This window comes from Nanorana parkeri, unplaced genomic scaffold, assembly GCF_000935625.1.
Source record: "Nanorana parkeri isolate BGI_ZX_2015 unplaced genomic scaffold, ASM93562v1 scaffold905, whole genome shotgun sequence".
NCBI classification, from domain to species: Eukaryota; Metazoa; Chordata; class Amphibia; order Anura; family Dicroglossidae; genus Nanorana; species Nanorana parkeri.
In genome coordinates, this window is record NW_017307173.1 from 79,617 (window position 1) to 100,989 (window position 21,373).

The following is a 21,373-nucleotide window of genomic DNA, read 5'->3' on the forward strand; positions in this document are numbered from 1 at the left end:
CAAATTTCAGAAAACCCCTCTCTGTTTGTTTGTGTTCTTTTTCACACAACATTCCGAAAAATAATTTATAGAAAGGTAAGATTTTTGTTGTTGTTGTTGCAACATGGCTGAGTCCAGGTTTTTCTCAGCACCTTCACCTTTTTTTCATTTTTTGCACCCATGTTATAATCCACATCTTAGGCCTGAAACTTACTTTAAACCCCCCAACATTATATATTTTCTGAAAGCCAAGACCCTGTAGAATAAAATGGCGGCAGTTGCAAATTTTTATGCTGCACGATATTAGCGGAAATTTTTATGAAACCCGAACATTTTGTGAAAAATGCACTTAAGTTAAAATTAGTGCCCAAAACACAATAAAATACCCATGCTCCTGGGCCCGCAGGAGTGACAGCGGAGCCTGGGAAAGCCGGTCGCCAGCTGTACAAATGTAAACAAAGTCCTGGTGGCTTTAGCGGCCGGGAGTCTGTTTAAATTGGCCCCCTGCCAGTGACGGACTGTTAAGGGGTTAAGGCTAGGTTCACACCAGATGCAGTGCGTTCCGGCCTGATTCTCGCCAAAACACACTGCATCGTATTGCGGCTGGCTCACTTTTTTGTGGGGCAGGAGGGGGCGTGGTGGGCCATTGAAGTGAATGGCACCGTAGCCACGCCCTCCGGCTGCAATGGGATCGCAAGGCACATTGTACCTGCGGTCCGGTGCGATCAAAAAGCTGCAAGCACTATTTTGACCCATGATATGTATGAGGATGGCTAGGTGGCAATAGGAGGCTATATATCTGTGAAGAAGGTTGGGTGGTAGAAGGAGGCTTTATGTCTGTGTTAAGAATGTTGGGTGGTAATAGGCGGTGTATATGTGTGCTTTTTAGAATGACCTGTAAATGGTATTATGGAAAAAGACAATTTCATTATAACATTTTTATATACAGAAATGCTTTTTTATTAGCCATTATGAGCACCGTTTCTATGTGCGTCACATGAAGTACCCTGAAAGTTTTAAATGTTTGTATTTACTCTACTTCTCTCTTTGCAGATGATACTCCATGTAAACTGGTTACAGGCTGTTTCAGAATAACATGGATGGGGAGGTAAGGTTACTTGTTGAGCAAGGTAGATAATTACAAGGCAGGACATGCTGTTCATAATCATCAGTTCTAAGCAGAATTCTTTTATTTGTCAAAGCCAGCATACCTACTGGGAAAAATCTGAGATACAGTGACAGTTGGGTATACTTTAATCAAAGCAGAATATTAGACCTTGAAAAATCGTAAATGGAACACAGGCTACCTGCTCAGGGCCATAATCTGGGCACCTACATTGTTTATTTTTTCTAACGTGGAGGTATTCCCAAACTTACCCACTGTAGGCACCTTTCTGCCTTTTACAAACTGCTTTATGTATTAAAATTAGGGATGCACCGATACCACTTTTTTAAGACCGAGTTCGAGTACCGATACTTTTGATCAAGTATTCGCAGATACCAATTACCGATACTTTTTCTTAAAGGTACAGGTCACATTTTTTCTAAAGCAATACAAACTAATGCTTTAAGGTCACTTTTTTAATATTATGATTCATGAGATGACGAGGGAGCATGACGCCGGCTTCCCGGCCAATCAGAATGCCGGGCGCTGCGTCATTACATGGCGCCCGGATTTGCTAACTTCCTGACCAATCGGGAAGCCGGGCAGCGCGTCATTGCACGCTACCCGGCTTCCTGATTGGCCGGGAAGTCGGCTCCATGCTTTCTCATTACAAGTGAAGAGAGAGCATGGAGCCATTTCCTGGCCAATCAGGAAACTGGGCAGCGTGTAATGATGCGCTGCCCGGCTTCCTGATACAGGAAGTACTCATGCTAGGTATCGGAGCATTTGGACGAGTACCCACCCAAATACTCGGTATCCGCACCGATACTAGTATCGGTGCATCCCTAATTAAAATACTAAAAAGTTTACAGCTGCCAATCCTATTTAAAATGGCCAAGGAAAATCAAATTTGAGTGGTGATGTAGCAGGCAGATAGGAAGGCTCCAGCTTGAAGCCTGTAACTTCTACTATCTCATCATGTTTCTCTGATGATTTCAGAAAGTTCCTAATAAAAGCAGACCTTGTACTAAAATGTAAAGTCCTCTTATTACAACAGCACCCCCAACATGTTTAAGGGCAAAAATAGCACTTGTGCAGAAAAGGTAGAAAAATATACTTACCTGCCATCTGACTCCTTAGGTGAGATATTGGGAATGGTGAGTATCCCAAATCTCCCAAGAAGATACTCCTGCTCACATTGTACCCAGGATCTCACTGGAAGGATCATGACATCACCCTCACCTAGGTGCCACGTGATAAGCTAACCTTGAGTTTTAATGGAAGGTCTGCTTTAATTTAAATGGTTTTCATTATCTGACTTTTAGCATTGTTGGAGTGTTATTTAGAATAAATAATAATGGTTTCATTTTATATAAAGAAATACTGTTGGTAGGATGCATGCTTCTCTTTATGGAGATGTCTCCTCTGCCTCTAGCCAGAGCAGTTTGGGGACAAAGTCCCCAATCTACAGCTCACCCAGTGGCTGCAAATCACTTCTGGGTTCATTCAGCACAGTAGAGCTTGGAAATTCACCCGTCTCTTACACACTCTCTTTTCTGAATCCCCCTGTCAAGGTCCCAAGCTTACAGAGGAGCAAGTTGCGTCTAGGTGCATGGGGACAAATGCAGAATTAAATATGCCCTTTTGATGAGTTTTAGGTTACCTTTTTGGTTATCACAATGTTAATGGAAACCTGACTGGTTTATCATGATCTGTCTCCGCTCACAGAGAGGGTGCACGTTAGCATCATCGCCCTTGGAGGAGCATAGGAAATACGTATTTATTTCCAATGCTCTTGAGCATTGGACTTTTTGCACAGAAGGAACATTCAGAAAGATTTGTAACGGCTATAAATAGTTACTTTTTCTTGTGGTCTTGCACTACTGCGGAGATTGATCTGGCGAATACCTTAAATAAATTTCCACATGTGATGGATTCTGTGGCTGAAATGCTAGTCTGCAGGGCCTCCTTGCAAGAAATGCCTTGAGTGCATGTCCTTTTTCTGGGGAATACCTGTTGGGGGAACCCTTGGTTACTTGTATTAAGGACGTAACTGATGCAAGAGCACCACCCACAGAAGCAAAAGTCCAGGACTTTGGTGGATAAATCCTCTGTTCCCTACTTCAAGATGGGTTTCTTTTTCCCACACAGGCCTTAGGCTTCAAATCTAACCAGACCCTTATTTTCGTCTTAAGTCCTCGCCCTCCAAGTTCGTGAGGTGGGAGGACATCTCAGGGTATGCCCATAGTGGGGTTCCTTGATGACCTTCTCTCAGGGAACAGTTGGTAGAAGCCTTGTCATCCAACATAGGACGATGCAAATTTTGCAGAGTTTCTATGGGTCCTGAACCTCCAGAAGTCGTAGCTGGAACAATCCCTTCACATGGAAGACTTGGTCATGGACTATCCAGGGTCCTCCTTCAGGAGACGCCTGACCATTCGCTTTTGCATGAAGGTTCTGGTCTTGCAGGTAGTAGCCTCCTTTGAGGCAGTTTCCAATGCCCACTTTTAATCCAGACCGTTGCAGCTAAGCATCCTGGCTGTGTGGAGCAAACATGAGTCTCTGGACCTCCTTTTTTACTTGCCTAGCAAGGAAAATCTTGCCCTGGTGTGGTGAATCTTCAACCTGGTGCTAGAATCAGGGGAATCCTTCTTCCCAATGGTCTGGACCACGGGTAGGCTACCTTGGCACACCAGCTGTGGTGATTCTGCCACTGGGAATCATACCTGTGGCTGTCAGTCTTGCAGTGCCTTATGGGGCTTGTAGTTCCAGAAAAGCTGGAGTGCCGAGGTTGCCTATGCGTGGTCTGGAAGGTGTTCATGACTTATGCCAGTCTATCAGGCTGGGAGGAGTCCTGGAGAACATCTTTGTCCAAGGAATCTGGTCGATGGTGAAATCCCATCTCCCGTTCAACATCCTGGAGCTCAGGACCATTTGGTTGTTCCTTTAGTCCTGGACTCCCCAGCTACAGGGCCACCTGACCAGGATTCAGTCTGGCAGTGTCATGGCTGTGGTTACATCAACCATTAGGGCAGGCACCAGAAGTTGCACAGCTTATAGGGCGAAGTGGCCTTAATCCTGGCTTGGGCAGAACATGTGCCATGCCCTGTCTACCATGTTCCTCAATTGTCAATGTCTGTATACTGGAAAACAGTCTTTTTACCAGTAGGTCTATTGGGACCTTTCATTGACGTAGGGGATGCTGGAGGTGGTCCTCCTAGCTACCTTTGAACCCCTCCGAGATATCCCTCTGACCCTACTCACTCACAAGTTGCCTTCCTCGTCACCATCACTTCTGAAAGGCATCTTTCTGAGTTGGCAACCTTGACTTGAAAAGAGCCTTTTCTGATTTTCAAGAAGGATAAGACACTGATGAAGCCTAAGCCTTCTTTTTTTTCCCCTAAGGCAGTTTCTGCCTACCACCTTAACCAGGACAGTGTTTTACCATCTTTATGCCCTGTGCCAAAGCATCCTAACGTAATGTCACTCTTGAGGGTCCCCATATGGGGCAGCCAGCTTCTCATCCGACTATTGCTAGGTGGATTTGGCAGACCATCACTCAGGCCTGTGAGTCGAAGGGGAACAATCCCCCACATTGCCGATTAGGGTTCACTCCACTACGAGCCTTAGTACTTCTTGAGCCTTCCAGCATTAAGTTTCGATTTCCCAAATCTGTAAGGGGGCTTCACCTGGTCCTCCTGTTTTATTTTTGCCAAGTCACAGGACACTCCCTTCTGGTTGCTGTGGTCCACTCTTGTTTATCTTACCTACATGTAACACAAAAATTCAATTAACAGGCTCTCCAGTAGCTATTAGTTCCAATCTTTGAATCCTCATGCATACACAACCAGACTTGGCTGTTTTTGTTTTTTTCCAGCCAATGACCATATAGAGCTGGCCAGTGGAACTCATGGTTCAGAGGCAGTAGGGCATGTTTGGCAATGGGTTGTGCAGCTCCACACCCTCCCTCTCCTTGCATTGTGAGACAATCTTAGTGGCTGCAACCATCCCCACTTACTACCACCAATCTACCCCTTCACCTTAAGGTCCAGCTGATGACTGCTTGGCCCCAAGGTTCAAGGAGCAGCTCCTACTGGTCACCAAGCAGAATGGGGAGTGATTTGCAGGCTGGTGTTTCACAAGTGAGGAGGCAGAAGTCTGTCTGAAGAAGCTGTTGGGGAATAGTAGTTCTGGTGCAGCTTTAATAAATGTCAGCTTGAAGGGAAATTGGACCCAGTCTTGCATGCATGCTCCCCTGAGTGCACATAGATAATTGGATCACCGTACAGACACTTTCCAGTACGTGGACAACTTGCATGAGCTCTGCTACTTCTGTCCAGCAGTAATCAATGTAGCATTTACCATAGAGCTTTCTTCTTCCACACCAGGCCCGCCATGCACTGGATGTTCCTTGTTCAAGCACCCACCACAAGTGGATGTAGGCTGTGTCAATCCCTGTATTCCATTATTTTTCATTGTTATGACATTAATGGTGGTTGTTACACTTTAACCCCTCTAGTCCAGGACTCGTAAAAACTGTCCCTGGGGGTTAGACCCAGGTAGAGGTCTGAGAACTGTGCCACTAAGCTAGCTAGCTACTGGAAGATACCACTTTGTCAACCTTGTCTTATCAAGTTAGTCAATGAAGAGATGACTTCCATAATACTGATCTGATGGGAATCCTCAAGCAGGAGACTTTTTACATTTCAATCTTTTAGATCTTTGCTGGAGGATTCCCCACTCATGGGTTTACTAGTAAAGGAAGTTAAACCAGCCAGATATGAGGATGGTTTGAGCCATCCTCATATCCGGCCATCCATCAAGCCATCCTCATATCTGGCTAGTTTCACTTCCTTTACTAGTAAACCCATGAGTGGGGAAACTACCAGGTAGGAGAGGCAAGATGTGGAGGAAGGTGTGTAGATTTCCTCAGTTATGTCAGGCGCAGGGAAGAGAAGGGTGACCTTAAAGAGTTAACTTTAGTAGAAGAAAGAGAAGATTTATTAAACTGAACGTGAGATTGTAGTCAATCACAGGACCGAGCTTGGATCAGTGGCTACTTTACAACACACACAAAAGTAGCCACCCTCCAGAAGGAAGGACAGTGTCAGCACCAATTCAGAGATGATTTGAGGCTCTACAGCCGAGTGATACACAAATAAGATACATTTATGTTAAATCCTAAGAAGCATTCAAGTTTGTTAACTATTACTTCCTGAGTTTTTAGTGTCACTTTAAGTTAGCCAATTTAAGTTCTTGTTTAAGCTACAAACCTCATGCATTTGATTGATGGCTAACACACAGTACAAGACTCGACCATTGCATTTAATTGCTAAAAGCTTTATTTCTCATAATCTGTTTTTAATAAAAGTGTATTTTTTTCACTACTTCAGATAGCTCATTTTCTTGCTCTCAGTTGACACCTCAATGAAACACTGTTATATCCAGCCTGAAGCTAGCTGTATTCTAATGTTGGGTACAATAGTCTCTGTAAAGAGACCTTTACAGACCAGAATGCCTTAGAAATCAATCAAATATGTTGCATTTGGTCATTTCAGCTGATCATTGTGGTAATGCCTTTTACTGAGTTGTAAAATCAATCTTCAATCATTTTTTTAAAACAAAGCAGATAACTTATGGTAATACCATATGAGTAATGTTTCGCAGCATTATTACCATACGCATTTATCTGAATGGCTTCATGTTGTCTTGCAGCACAAACAATATGTAGCAAACATATCAAACTGTATGTTTTAGCTTTATCAGTTTAATACTTATAGCAGTAAAAGCACAACCAAGAACAATGATAATGTTATAGCAACCAGATTTAAGCTCACCGTATTTGTCAATTCTAAGATTATTTCTGAGTGCTTATTAGCATAGATTGTGCTGCATCAGGAAATTGCTTGATTTCTTTTCTAACATTGAGAGATGTATACTGACATTATCTGCCCTCCCTGTCATTTTCCAGTAACAGACTCGTGATCTCTTCTGTTTATAGGAATTTATTACCATTCGTGTCCAAGATCCTAGACTGCAGAATGAAGGATCATGGACGTCCTATGTGGATTATAAAATCTTCCTTCATGTGAGTAAATAATTGGCAACCGCTGGACCACCATATCTCAGCATTGAGTATGTGGTTCCTAAAATGGAGAGCTACAGATTGTCTTCATCCCCCAAAATTCTGATGTGTAGTATTTATTATGTAGTTATCATAAGAGAGGAATACAGGAAGTGAAGTGATGTTTTGACTTTAGGTTCATGTTGAAATGTAGATGTGATGGTCATCATAATCTAGTACTTCCACTGGCTTAGTTTGTTGGATATAAAAGATTATTTTAATCAAAAACTTAAACTTAGGACAATTATAAAAGTAAAAGTTCCCCCTCTTGGACTTTTCGGAGATGACATATGGGGTTCCCTGTGTAATCAATATGGTGTCTTCTTACATCATAAATATGCGCTTAGACGCACGGATGACGTTTAAGTCATGTCTGTGCATCGTATCCACACGCATATGCAGCAGTGTACATAAACATGTCCGTGTGTCCACCTTCATGCTCTGATGGAACCAATCTGCCCCAAGCATGCACAGTCATTTTGAATATATCCCTGTCCTACAATGATTGCACGGTCAGCAAATGTGAGAACACTATGGTGGTGGGATCCCTCGCGTGACTGCTACCCCAACTCTCACCACCAAGCCTGCATCCCTGCCCATCTCACCATGGTGCCTGACCCCTCTTCTCCCCCATTTAACACCACACCTGCATCGCCCCCTTCTACATTTAACACCAAGCCTGCACCCTTTCTCATCCTGACTGTAGGGCTTCACCACTGATCTTGCTCTGAAGCTCGCCACTGAGCCTGCACACACTGGCATCCCAACCCAACTTTGCCACAACTCTAGCCATCCTGCTCTAACAACTGCACCTGCCACCATTCCAACCTCTCCCCAAATCCCCAATGTTTCCCTTTCTAGAATGGGCACAGTTTTGTTGGTAGATCTTTAAAATCCATTTTACAAGCAGTTTTGTCTTTTCCCAGACCAACAGCAAGGCGTTTACTGCCAAGACATCCTGCGTGAGGAGACGTTACAGGGAGTTTGCCTGGTTAAGGAAACAGCTGCAGAAATATGCCGGCCTAGTGTGAGTAGTTTGCCCTAAATATATTCCTTATACATGTGAACACATGGACATAACGGAGCTGCAAGATGTCTACCCTGAATTCAATACTAATATTTCTGGTGCATATCAATATATAGACGCTGCTTTGCATTGAACTTTATGATCAGTTAAGGTTAAGAGGTATGATGAATTGTAAAATGCAGTAACTGATAGAAAACAATCACATTCCAGTCATGGGGTGAGGGAAGCCTTAATGTAGTATTGAGGCTTGCGTGTTTTTTGCCTTAATGCATTCTTTGAATTTAGGCAAAGACACACCCAGAACTTTTCTAACATCCCTGTCCACCCCACACTTGCCTGTTTCCCCGAACTTCCTGGTTGTGGGGGAGGGTACTAAAGACAGGGGGGTCATAGGCTTCTTCTACCATCAGTCAAGCTGTGACTGCAAGGGTGGGGGCATGGTTGGCTGCACACTGTGTGTGTCTATGCACACACACAGCTAGGTGCTGGCATGGCCGTGACCGTGCACATACGGATGCCTTCACAGCAGTTGGCTAGTGGATAGAGGCACCCGTACAGGGGGAGTGGTGCTAGAGGTCTGCATACCACTAGAGAAGAAGGAAATAAAACAAATATATATTCTAGTTATTCTGCCCCCCTTAACAAAAAAAAGACTTTGAAGGTTTCATGTTGAATTTAAAATAGACCTCCAGTCTATTTCTGTCCCTTCTGCTTGGTGGAAAACTGGGCTGCTCTTTAATTTTCTCCTCCCCTTTCCACTGTGTGCCTCCAAATCTAATAAAGGCATTACAGCCGGCACCCTTCTGTCTGTATTATGTCACTCTCCTACAAGACACATTGATTGTCAGACACCCCAGCTGAGCTTCAGGGAATCCCAGTCACGGCTTCTGATTCCTCAGTTGTTCATACAACTTCCATAGAGCCAGTTTCATCTAAAACTGAGTTGCCTGCTTCCTGGAACACTGAATCTTGGAACTCTGGGAATTCTTCTGCAGCATTTGCTTTGGACTTAGGCAGTGCTGTATGTGTTGGCACGGTGTCTGCATATTGTCAATCACTGTTGCAGTGGATGTTACTGCAGTGACGTGCTACACCTCACTCCTAGCACAGTTCAAGTTTCAATGCAGAAAACCTTAGAGGGACAAAGTGGTCTTGAGAGTAAGCCCTCCCCTCCGAAATTGATCTCTGCATTCCACCCTAAGGAAGAAGTCTCAACTTGTTTTATGTTTCATAGCGCAGTCACCTAACTCCCACAGTATATGCTATTGTTTTATCCCATGATTCTGTGTGGAGTAGAAACTTAGACTTTGACACTCCCCTGTCTTCCTGGCCAGGAACTCTTGATTGACAGCTCCCATCTCATGGTTTCTGTACTTTCATAACTCAAAGGCTCCCCCTTCCAAATCTAGTACTTATGCTGATTGCTGTGAGAGTGTCCGCTTACTCTGCAGTCTTGTGCTTGTTTCTGGAAAGTGCAGGGACAGCGAGATGAGCTGTCGATAAACAAGTTACCTCCTTTTGAAGGGCATGGTCGGGAATGAAGTGAACTTTCAAAGTCTGTATCTTAGTTTCTACTTTACATAAAAACATTTGATTAAAAAGCAACATACACTGTGAGAGTTGGGTGACTGAGCTGTGAAAAATAATACAAGGTGAGACTTCTTTCAAGTGACACTAAACTCAGGAGTTAAAACGCCTCAACTATTAACAAAAATGTATCTTATTTGTGTATCACTCAGCTGTAGATCCTCAAATCATCTCTGAATTGGTGCTGACACTGTCCTTCCTTCTGGAGGGTGGCTACTTTTGTTCTCCATGGTTCCCCCATGGTAAAGTAGCCACCGCTCCAAGTCTCACTCTTGTGATGGACTACAATATCAATACAAATTAGTAGGGGTGCGGAAATTAACGATTAATCCGTCGATTAATCGTTGATTATTTTGATCGATCAAAGTTCATGTATAATTAATCGATTTAAAAAAAAATTATATTAATCGAACACAAAATTTTTAATCATTACCAGCCCTACAAATTAGTAAACTAAATGTGAGATTGTAGTCCATCACTGGAGTGAGTTTGGAGGGGTGGCTACTTTACAACACACACAGGGACCATGGGGAACAAAAGTAGCCACCGTCCAGAAGGAAGGACAGTGTCCGCACCAATTCAGAGATGATTTGAGGACAGCCGAGTGATACACAAATAAGATACATTTTTGTTAGTGGGGTATTTTAATGCATTTTGTAAGATTTAACTCCTGAGTTTAGCGTCACTTTGATCAGGACGTCACGCTTCCCTCTTTGTCTCCAGCTCCAGTGCATCGGAAAGATTTTTCTCCACTGCTTCGATGTGGTTCAGGCTGTTCGAATGTATCTCTCTGCCACTTCTTAATTTCTTGTAGTGTTCCATTTCAGGTGTTTGTATGTCCATGAATGTTCTGATTTATCCCAGCCATGGTATATCTAGTCGCATTCAGCTGTTCTGTGGTGTTGAAGACTATTTTATAGCTTATCTAAGCCACTTCTTCAGTTCTAATGAGTGTCAGAAAATGACCCCAGAATGTCTATCCACAAAGGTGTGCCACCTGTGAGGGTATAAACGTTGGGTATTTTCTTGGCACTCATTAGAACTAGGGCTGCAACAACTAATCAACATAATCGATTATTGAAAAAGTTGTCAACTTTTTCAATAATCGATTAATCGGCTTCCGATCAGTTGGCCCTGTTCACGGCTCCACACACGCTGCGCGCCGCACCTCCTCCCCAACTCACGCTCACCGCTGCCAGACCCGCCCGCCCGCATCCACGCTCTACACGCCGCACCTCCTTCCCAGCTCCTCTATAGCTGGTGATATTCTGCATTGCGCTGTATAATGTACAATTGCTGGGTTTTGTAGTCCTCTATAGCCAGTGCCATTCTGCATTGATTGCTGTATAACTTTAAAATTTCCATTTCACTATATTGCACACCACACTTTTTTTTTTACTTCCACCGCTCCAAAGCTGGCTCCTGTGATGGACTACAATCTCAATACAAACTAGTAGTCCATCACTGGAGCCATTTTTTTAAAATTTTATTTTATTGTTTATCCGATTAACCGATTAATCGAACTTAATAATCGGCTAACTAATCGATTTTGAAAATAATCGTTAGCTGCAGCTCTAATTAGAACTGAAGAAGTGGTTTGGATATGCTATAAAATGACAGAAGAATAGGACAGGCTGACAATGGCATTCTACTGCAGTCTTCTTGCTCTACAATGTTCTGCTTTCTACAAGTGTATCCAGGTAACCTGAAAGGGCCAGCTCATACGATGGCTTTTTACAACTGTACCCTATTAAAACTGCCTGACTACCTATCTACTTGCTGGCAATTCTGACCCGGAACCCCTCTTTTTTGTAGGCCTGTTCCTGCAATGCCAGGGAAAGTTCCTTTTCATATGGGATGCAGCGATGACTTTATTGAAAGAAGAAGACAAGGGTTACAGCAGTTCCTGGAACAGTAAGCTTATAAACACTCCTACAAAAAAGTGTTTGAAAAAACTTTAAAGTGCATTTTCTTTGAAATATCGATACTTCAATATGTATATTAATGTACTGGAGCTTCCCTCACAATTCCCAACCTTTCCCGGTTTTCACAAGTTTGAAGGGTTGGAGGATGAAAAGCTCAAAGTTCAGAATGGTTGGAGTGGAGCGATCTGAAGGAGCCTAGTGACGATGTCTGTGAAAGATGACGGAGTTTACTTTCTGTACTGTACAGTTAATGAAGAACTTGGGACTCCCGATTAAAAAAAAAAAGAATGTGCAGCAGTGTTTGAAAAAAGCAAACCTGAATCTTCCGCCCACCCATATGCTGGCCCAGTGCCGTTTGAATGGCATTACCGCCACTAGATGGACCCGATGAGCATAAAAAAGTCCCTTTTTTATATGTGAGCTCTAGCAGGATTACCTTTTGTATTGTAAAACGTACTTGTTGATCCTGCCGGTTTCTCAGATCAGAAGCAAATGGCAAAGGAGGAGCTGGACTGGTATCTTTCACCGAAGGGGGTTAAGTGAGGCAGCTCTTATGCAGGAATCTGGAGGCTCCTAGGGTAGAGGCTAGGACCCAAATCGAGAAATCCAAATATAACTAGTAGAATGAGAGTGCCAGACCATATAGATTTTTAAGTATTTTCTTATAATAATAATAAGAAGAAGAAGAATGTTTATTCTTATGTTTTTTTTTGTCTTCTTCACCCCTGATGAAGGGGGAATTGTAGCCCTCGAAACGTGTCGGCTCTCTACTGTTGTTTAATCACAGTTGAGTGATTAAAAGATTTTGGACTCCAAACTTTTCTTGGTCTGGTGCTCTCATTCTACTCGTTATATTTGGGTTTCTCAGATCAGACCACGCTTCCTGTGCTGTATGCTGCCTTTTCAATTTCCCACGGGGTCGTCCCTCTTTCCTCTGCACTGCTGGACTACAATACTGCCTTAGCTGGGCGTAGACATCAGCAGATGGAAGGAAGCATTGATATTTGTCTCCTCCCACAGCACTTCCCCAGCAGATTAGGAAATGGACTATAGCTGTCATATAGCAGCTACAGAAAATGCAAATCTAAGGGTATTGGAGGGTTTGAGCTAGTAGTAGTCAGTCACCTGTTCTGTAATGTTAAAGAGTATTCCCACTTTTGCAGTCCAATTCAAGAAAACCCAACTATGTTTTCCCAGTCACACGGCACATCTACAATGATTTATTACAAAAATATTTCTTGCCTTTTTAAATTGTTTGTTTGGAGCAGGCCTTTGGGCAGACTGCAAGCTACTCTGTACAATTCCAAAGCAAGTCAGTTCCAGGGACAGAGTGACTTTCCCCTCATTATTATACAAGGCAGAAGCCAAGCTGCCAGGCCTGTAACCCTTTCTTAGGACAGACGGTGTTCAAATCTAGTTAATAACCTGTAATGAGATCTGCCAGCACAGCACAGACGGGGTTAATCATGGTAAACATTAACTCACCAGCTCCATTGCATAGCTGAGGAAAATCCAGTTTAAAGTTTTCAGAAAAGGACAAACGGCAGTTTTTAAAATCTTTATTAAACACGATGTGAATGGGAACACATATAAAGACGGTATTAAGACTCTCTGCTGCTTATCCAAACCACTTCCCCCACGCTTACTGGACAATCCCACGTTCTGTGAATGACATATTTTATTTTTATAGTAAGAGATGAGGCCGGATAAGATTTTGCTGGTTTACGTATCGGCTTTAATGCAAATGTCCCAGTACACTTTATTAACCTGTGTCTGTGGCCTCGTATATATTTGAAGTAGTCACTTTACAAAAGGTTTGTACTAGCGATGTCCCAATACCATTTATCAAGACCGAGTAAAAGTTCTTTCCCTTTTTACCGATACTTTCTCTTAAAGGGACATGTGACAATTTTTCTAAACAATACAGACTAATGATTTTAAGGCAGTTTCTTTATAATAATGAAGAACTTTAACTCAATCCATGATTATTCAGCAATGGAGAATGGCGACCTGCTATAGAAGACTACAGATCCCATCAATCCATGATGTGTGCAGGGTCTCCCCGGGGCTGAACAGGTGGATGCCGGGCTCGTTCTGGGCTCCATGGCTGTACTTGCAGGTGTGCGCCTCTCCTTTGCTGTGCCGGTTTCGGGAAGGAGGTGATGTGCGGCCAGACTGGCACTGTCAAAGACAGCTGCCCAAGGTTTTCAGAGCGCAGGACCTCAGGCAGCCGCTCTTGTTTAAAAATGTAAAGGGCCGGTATCGGGGCATTTTCACAAGTACTAGTATCGGTATCGGGACATCCCTAGTTTTTACTTTGGAAGTCACGATATTTCTTGTTCTTTAAAACTGTCCCTGGCCTTAGAGACTTAACGTGGCCTACAAGAACATCTTCTTTTACTAGTAGCGTTTTCATATATTGCTTTCAGTGTTTGTGTGCTGATCCCCTTCCAGTAGATGGCAGTGCAAGAAAGGAAGACGGCATGACTGACAGCTTATCTCCTAGTAATGATTAGACTGACAGGTTCAGCTGCTCTTTCCTGCACCCAAATTGAGGAAACGGGAAGTAAGGGTTCAGACAATATTATACAGGTGAGCAATGAAATCCTTGCATAGTTATTTGTAAGCCGTAGAAGTGGAATTGTTTCTAGAATGTTTCTATAAAGGGGAGCCCAGACTCATGATCAGCAAATTGCTCGTCATACCTAATATTTATTTCCTAAAACCTGTTCTTCTAGCCAAAGCCATGGGGGCCTGTGCAGACCATGAGCTGCTCAAATTTCAGTCAAATAACAAAAATTGTCCTTGTTGTGGGTTACACAGCCGATGATTGAATAGATAGTGTACGTGAAGGAACCTATACACTTTTCTTCCATTCTGTGAAGATTGTAATGGGGGCCACACACGGACAGGTATAGGAGCCTCTTTCAGGTTTTAATTATGGTGTCCACATTGGTTTGTGTGCCCAGTGGAAAGATCAGGAAATTATGGGAAACGTTTCCAAACACATGTTTAGTAGCCTAGTATAACCTCCCCACTCCCAGCAAGCCTTAGTTTTCTGCCAGTGTCCTTAGGAGATGGACATTTTGTTCTTGCTCTTTAATCTTTTTTCTCTTTACACTTTGGATTTTTCAAATATGAATTTGTCCCTACAATCAAGACTCTTAGTTGAGATGGCGGCTTCCGGTTCCGGCGCCCTATGGAGTAGCGGTGAACGGCTCAGCTCCGACATGGCAATATCGGAACACAGGACAGATCAATTATCTCACGTCTGCCACGTAGAGATTTGACATTAGCTTTCAGAGACTTACAACGGGGGATAAAAAAATATCTGTCTTGCCCGCAGACTCTTAGTTGCTACATGGCTGCTGCAGCACAAATTAGCAGCTTCTGGATCGGCACTCCTCGGCTGAGCCTTGGGGACCACACCAGGCCCCCGCCAGGAAGAAGATACAGGGCCGGCCTGTAAAGTTGCCTCTGGATCCTGGCTAGGGCACTCGGTTTGGCATGTGATTCTATACAGGTCTAGAGCCGTGCTCCCTCTGTTGGAGCCTTGTCTCTGAAGACTCTTGGGGGAAGGAGGGGTATGCCCAAAGGGAAGGCGAAGGCTGTCCTGGATGCCTTCTGTAAGTACCAAAGAGCTTGTCCAATGATTTCACTGCCCACCACCATCCCCCATGTCTTAACGTTGATAGAACTGTAACATTTTTACAAATGTGTTGCAGACTTTGTTGCGACATTACATTTATTCTGTTGGAGGCACCCCATATGTGCTACAACACCTTTAATGTAGGCACTTGGACACTTTGTACTTCTTATTTTTGGAGCTACCACTGGATCCCCAGGAGGCTGTAGACATCCCTCCTAGCAATTGCCTTCCAGTGGGCTATTAGCCCCTACTGCTCTACTGTAGTCTGAGTACCTGTGTGTAATGTCTCACTGTATAATGGTTTTACAGTGGCCTGTCACAGAAAGCCATTAGCCTGCCTGCTCTGCAGTGGTCTGTGAGTCATCCTTGTTGTATATTGTTTGTAAATGGGCCTATGGTTACCTAGACATGCATGGCCATTGCTGTGCAATGGTCTGTGTGTGACTCTTGTTGGTATCATTTCCCTGTTTTTTTTGTGTGCTCAGCAACCTGTGGTGACCTAGTTATGGCTGACCCTTAACACCTTCAGCACCGCAGTTGGTTTTTGAGTAGCCCTTGGTTTTACTGTCGCACTTCCACACTGTGTACAGGCTTGTGGCAACTTAGTCACTAGCGACCATTGACCCTGCCTGCTCTAAAGGGGGTCTGTAATTACCCCTTGCGGGTACTATCTTACATATTGTTTGGATTACTGCTTAAGTTGACCTAGTCATATTGGCCCTTAACCTCTCCCTCCCTTTGGTTGGTGCACAAATGACCCTTGTGACTTAGTCACAACCGGCTATCTCCTCCTATTCTCCTCCTATATCTCCTCCTATTGTAGGAAAACTGCAGATGATCGTGGAATATTGTTTGACCGTGGTGGATGAAATGGCATGTAAGGCATCTGGGTTTTTTACACTGAAATATACCAGTTCTATTATCAAATAAAAAGTGTTTTGGACGGGCTTCTGGGCGTTGGAAAGATCGGCTAGGGCCTATCATATTTTTTTATGTTCCTGGACTTCCTAGAATTGATGGACGGGTTGGGCGGTAAATGGGGACCCAATTTCGGGTCTTTTTGTAGGATATGCCAATGTTTGCGTATGACTTTCTGTATGGCTGTAAACCCATTATTAAAAGTAGTAATGAAACGTATTTTGTTTTCCTCCCTCGCATTATGGTCATATGTGGCGTCCAGAGGTTGGTCTGTTTTTGAGTGGCCGGAGAAAGCCTCCATAATGAGTTCTTCTGGGTATTCTTTTTCCCTGAATTTATTGATGAGAAGTTGACTGGATGTGACATAATCTGTATTCTGGGTACAATTTCTCTTGAGTCTACAGAATTGACCCTTCGGGATGTTTCTCTTCCACCTAGGATTTCTCTTTTTTTATTGATGATGGCTTTTTGAAATGCTGTGGTGGTAAGGTTATCGAGTTCTTTGGAGAACGTTGGTAGCGGATCTGCGGGTAGCGCTATGTATGTGGTAACATCTGACAGTAATCTTAGGCCTCACTCTGGTGTTGGAGCCACTTCTACTAAGATAGTTCTAGACTGGGCTTGGAGAGCTTGTCTTATTTATTTATATCTGGATCAAATCTTTTGTTATTTAGGTCATATTCAGTCTGGATCTACTGGAATGTCTTGTGTGTTCCCTCTGAATGGGATGACTGCAACAATATCTGTTTCCAAGCCAAGGTCTTTGTTTCAATATCTCAGTAAGCTGTTTATTATCCCAGTATGGGGTACATTCTGTCTAGCTTCTGAGTCCCACTATATGTTTCCCAAATCTTGCCTATCAAGTACATTAGTAGAAAATCAAGATTCAACTTGCTGAGCCTCCCTGAATCAAAGTCATCTAAATTGTTTGGGTATTGGAGAGTTTCTAGTTAAAGTCTGGGTTGTTTCTTCATCCAAATTAAGTCTTTAATGTACCATTATATATTTTTATTTCAAATGCTGCATGAAGAGTTGTTGATGTATAAACTGGAGCATCCATACAGTTCCTTTAGTTATCCCCTCCCCCGAAAGTGGAATATAAACTGGTACATTTTAAAGTAGAACTTGACTGTGTGCAGCATGGGAAAGTTTGTGTTGTATCCACAAAGGGGTGGTGACTCCATATTAAATCACATCATGGTTTTGGAATGTGATGTCCAAAAGGAACTTATAAAGGTGTGAAGGTCATGTGCCCATAACCTTTGCCTGGTTCCTGATTGCCTGGGAAGCCATTGTTCTATCAAAAGAACACCAGGTTCATGCGCCTTGTGTCACTGCGAGGCAGCTGTCACACATCAGGTGTATTGATCGGGAAGTGAGCAAACATACCGCTGATCACTCAGTTCCCGATCTTCTCTCTGCAGAGAGTGGTGGCTGTCAGTCATTGCTTCCCACAGGGATACCCCCCTCCACAACTTTAGAGGCAGAGCCAGCTGTCAATCAGGCAGCGGAGTGGATCCTGACAATATTGTTGGGGTCTGTCCCGGCTGCTGCGCATGCACTGTCAGCGTATAGCCCACTATATGCTGAGTTTTGGGTCACAGAAGGATATATATATATATATATATGTATATATATATATACACACACACTAAAGAAAACTATGGCAAGAAAAGATTGGGCCATATTTCTCTTTGCTGGGACAATAATGCTGCTTATTAAATGTCAGATTATTTACTTGGGTGCTCCCTGAGCATATCTGACCGTTCTTCTGTTTCTTTTGCAGATCTGTACAGAACATGGTCCTTTTGTCGGACAGTCAGCTGCACCTCTTCCTGCAAAGCCAGCTGCCTGTAGAAGAGATTGAGGCCTGTGTGCAGGGTCGCCGCTCATACACTGCTGCTGAAACCATCCTGAATTATGCGATGTCCAACAGAGGCTGGGCCCAGGAGGAAATCATTTCCAGATAGTGGCAGTAGGAGTAGTAAGAGGACCTGAAATGCGTAGGCTTCAAGCTTTGAACTTTAGTTACATAATGGTAAAGGGAATCCACGCCTCAGTCTGGAACACTGTGCACTTTATGTGAAGAGCCCCTCGTGGTGTCACGTTATCCTGATGTGACACAAAACTGCTCTCATGATGATGTCACACATCTAAATGATACTGGAATCCTGATTTTGGTCTTACACTGGTCTAGCTTTAAACATTGCCTACAAGACAAACAGATTAGGAATATATTGATTTGACTGACCCAGCTCGGCTATGAGGCTGGAAATGCACACTGTGGATGATGACAATATTACACTCGGCATTTCTTCCAATTCTGTTCATTCTTCCAATAATTTATCCTCCAATCCTTAAATGTATCTATTTTCCTGTCATTTGAGCAAAGTGTAAAGAAAGCAGCACTTCTATTTTTGGTTATTCCTCCCATGACTCTTCCTTGACCCATATTTAAAATGATACATCTTTCATATTTTGTTACATCATAGTAAAAGTAGCAGTCCATATATTTGTGTGCTGATTTGACCTTTGACCAGCAATTCTGACACCTCTTCTAGTCAGTAAGATCTCTCGGCTATTGCTCAAATAGTTGAATGACTTATAATAAAAGGTTGGAGTAATGCTGCCATTGCCAGGTCACAGTTCATTTAATAAAAGAGCTGGCTACCACTGCACTGAAAGGGTTAATTGCTCTTTTTGTCTAGGGAGCTAAAATATACATACCCGGATCTGGATGGCGGCTAGACTGGTCCCTGCAGACTCTCTCCCCCTCCACTCTGTTGGTCTAAGAACCAGTGAGGGACATTGCCAGGATTATTGCTCTCACTCTGGCATGAGTGGTAATATCTAACAGGTTTGGCACCCAATGCATGTTTATGTTTGTATGAGCGTGTACATGGGGGGTCAGGGACTTTAAAACAATTTTTTTTGGGATGTTCGTTTTATTTTAAACTTTTAGTTTTACTTAACTGTAATGCTAATGCCCCCTATGTATAAAACATATTGGAAGAGACTGCATGAACCTAATATATACAAGCTCCAGCTGTTGGTATGGGAGAGGGGTATGAATGGATGAAGGTTCAGGAGGGCAATCTTTTTCAATAGAAAGCTAAGATCAAGAACACGGCGGCCATGACCTCAGTCTATCAGGAGGTAAGTTCAAAACTAACCTTGCAAAGTAATATTTTCTCAAAAGCAGTGGCTGTTTGGAGCAGACTGCCAGCAGAGGTAGTGAGTGAGTGAGTCAGGCAGCAGTAAGTGAATGTTTGGGACAAAGGGGCAGACTTGATGGACCACTTGGTCTTTTTCTGCCATCTACTGGTTTAACCCTATTGTTCCTGGATCAGTTCCTTGCACATTGGACAGAGATGATGAGTCATAATAAACTGGTAACATATGAATCTGAATTTCTGAACTGGGAGATAAATGGGTCACTTTCCTGGCTGTGCAGATTGGTAAGTCAAATAGTAAATATACTGTACAGTAAGTACTACAATTGTGTATTTACCTGGAGTGCCACATTAAACATCTCCTTTAGATCTACCAACAATTCTATGTAGTGCAGAAGGCGGTCTGACTGAATACAGATTAATGGGATGGATCAGGTCAGCTCTCATATTACATAGTTTTGGTAAACCTAAAGTTGATAATAATGTGTATGGTGATCCTAACACCATGAAACATTCAGCTCTTGTACCACTGTTTTCTCATTTAATTACAATACCAATGTGACCCCTGTCACCGGGTAACTACAGACCCGGCCCATCAGCTTAACGACAATAGTGTGCAAAATAATGGAAGGCATGATACGGGACTACATACAGGAATTTACAAATAATACTGGTATCATACGTAGAACCCAACATGGCTCCATGAAGGACCGTTCTAGTCAGACCAATCTATGAACATTTTATGAGGAGGTCAGTATTAATTAAGACAGAGGAATACCCGTAGACGTGGTGTATCTGGACCATGCTAAAGCGTTTGATTGACAAACTTAGGTCTGTCGGTTTGGAAGAAACTGTTTGCACATGGGTGGAAAACTGGCTGCAAGAATGGACCCGGAGGGTAGTAATAAATGGGTCATTCTCTAATTGGGCAAAAGTCAGAGTGGGGTGCCCCAGGGGTCGGTCCTGGGACCAATCCTGTTTATCCTATTCATCAACGACATGGAGCTTGGGATAGATATTTCGATCTCCATTTTTCCCGACAATACTAAACTTTGTAGGGCAGCAAATTCTTAACAGGAGATATCGGGACCTCAACCAGACCTGGATAAAATTGAAGCATAGGCTACACATTGGCATATGGGATTTAATCTTGAAAACTGTAAGGTAATGCACATGAGTGCAAAGAACAAATACGTAAACTACTATCTGGGGGGGCTGCATTAGGGAAGGCAGACATGGAAAGGGACCTGGGGGGTCCTCATAGATCACAGATTTGGCAATAGTATGTCTTGCCAAGCTGTGATCAGCAAAGCAAACAGGATAGTGACCTGCATTCAAAGAGGGATTGTAGCAAGGGATAACGGAATACTACCACTAGTTCGGTCCCATCCTGAAGTATGCGGTGCAGTTTTGGTCGCCAACTCTCCTGAAGGACATCCTAGAGCTTGAGAGAGTTCAGAGAAGGGATACAAAAATAATTAAAGGGACAGAAGGCCTGAGCTATGAAGACTGCTTCCAACAATTACACTTATTCAGCTTAGAAAAGAGGAGATTAAGAGGGGGGCCTTATTGCAGTCTTCAAAATCAATGTGGACCCCAATATTAGGAACAAGCTCATTTCACTGAGGACAGCATTGAGAACCCGGGGACACATCAAGAGGTTAGAAGAAAGTTCTGCGAAAGGGTTTTTTTTTGCGAGTAGTAAAAATATGGAATTCCCTTCTCACAGGCAGTATCCGCTGATAGTTCAAGAAACTTCTAGATGAGTTCCTTTGTTCACTAAATATACAAGGATATACGGGAAGTGTTAAACAACCAACCACCCACCCACCCACCAATAGTTTAGGGATAAGGCTGAGGCCAACGTGTAGGATGTGAGCCGCCAG

The 21,373-nt window shown here is 43.2% G+C and overlaps 1 protein-coding gene across 1 annotated transcript; it reads left to right on the forward strand.

The window, feature by feature from the left end:
* The first annotated feature begins 1,022 nt into the window (after positions 1 to 1,022).
* On the forward strand, positions 1,023 to 18,412 carry SNX11 (sorting nexin 11). The gene is made up of 5 exons (XM_018565971.1): positions 1,023 to 1,087; positions 7,086 to 7,172; positions 8,135 to 8,235; positions 11,638 to 11,736; positions 18,101 to 18,412. Exons 1-5 carry the CDS (start codon positions 1,076 to 1,078, stop codon positions 18,282 to 18,284), a joined length of 483 nt encoding a protein of 160 aa, XP_018421473.1. The 5' UTR covers positions 1,023 to 1,075; the 3' UTR covers positions 18,285 to 18,412.
* Positions 18,413 to 21,373: the final 2,961 nt, after the last annotated feature.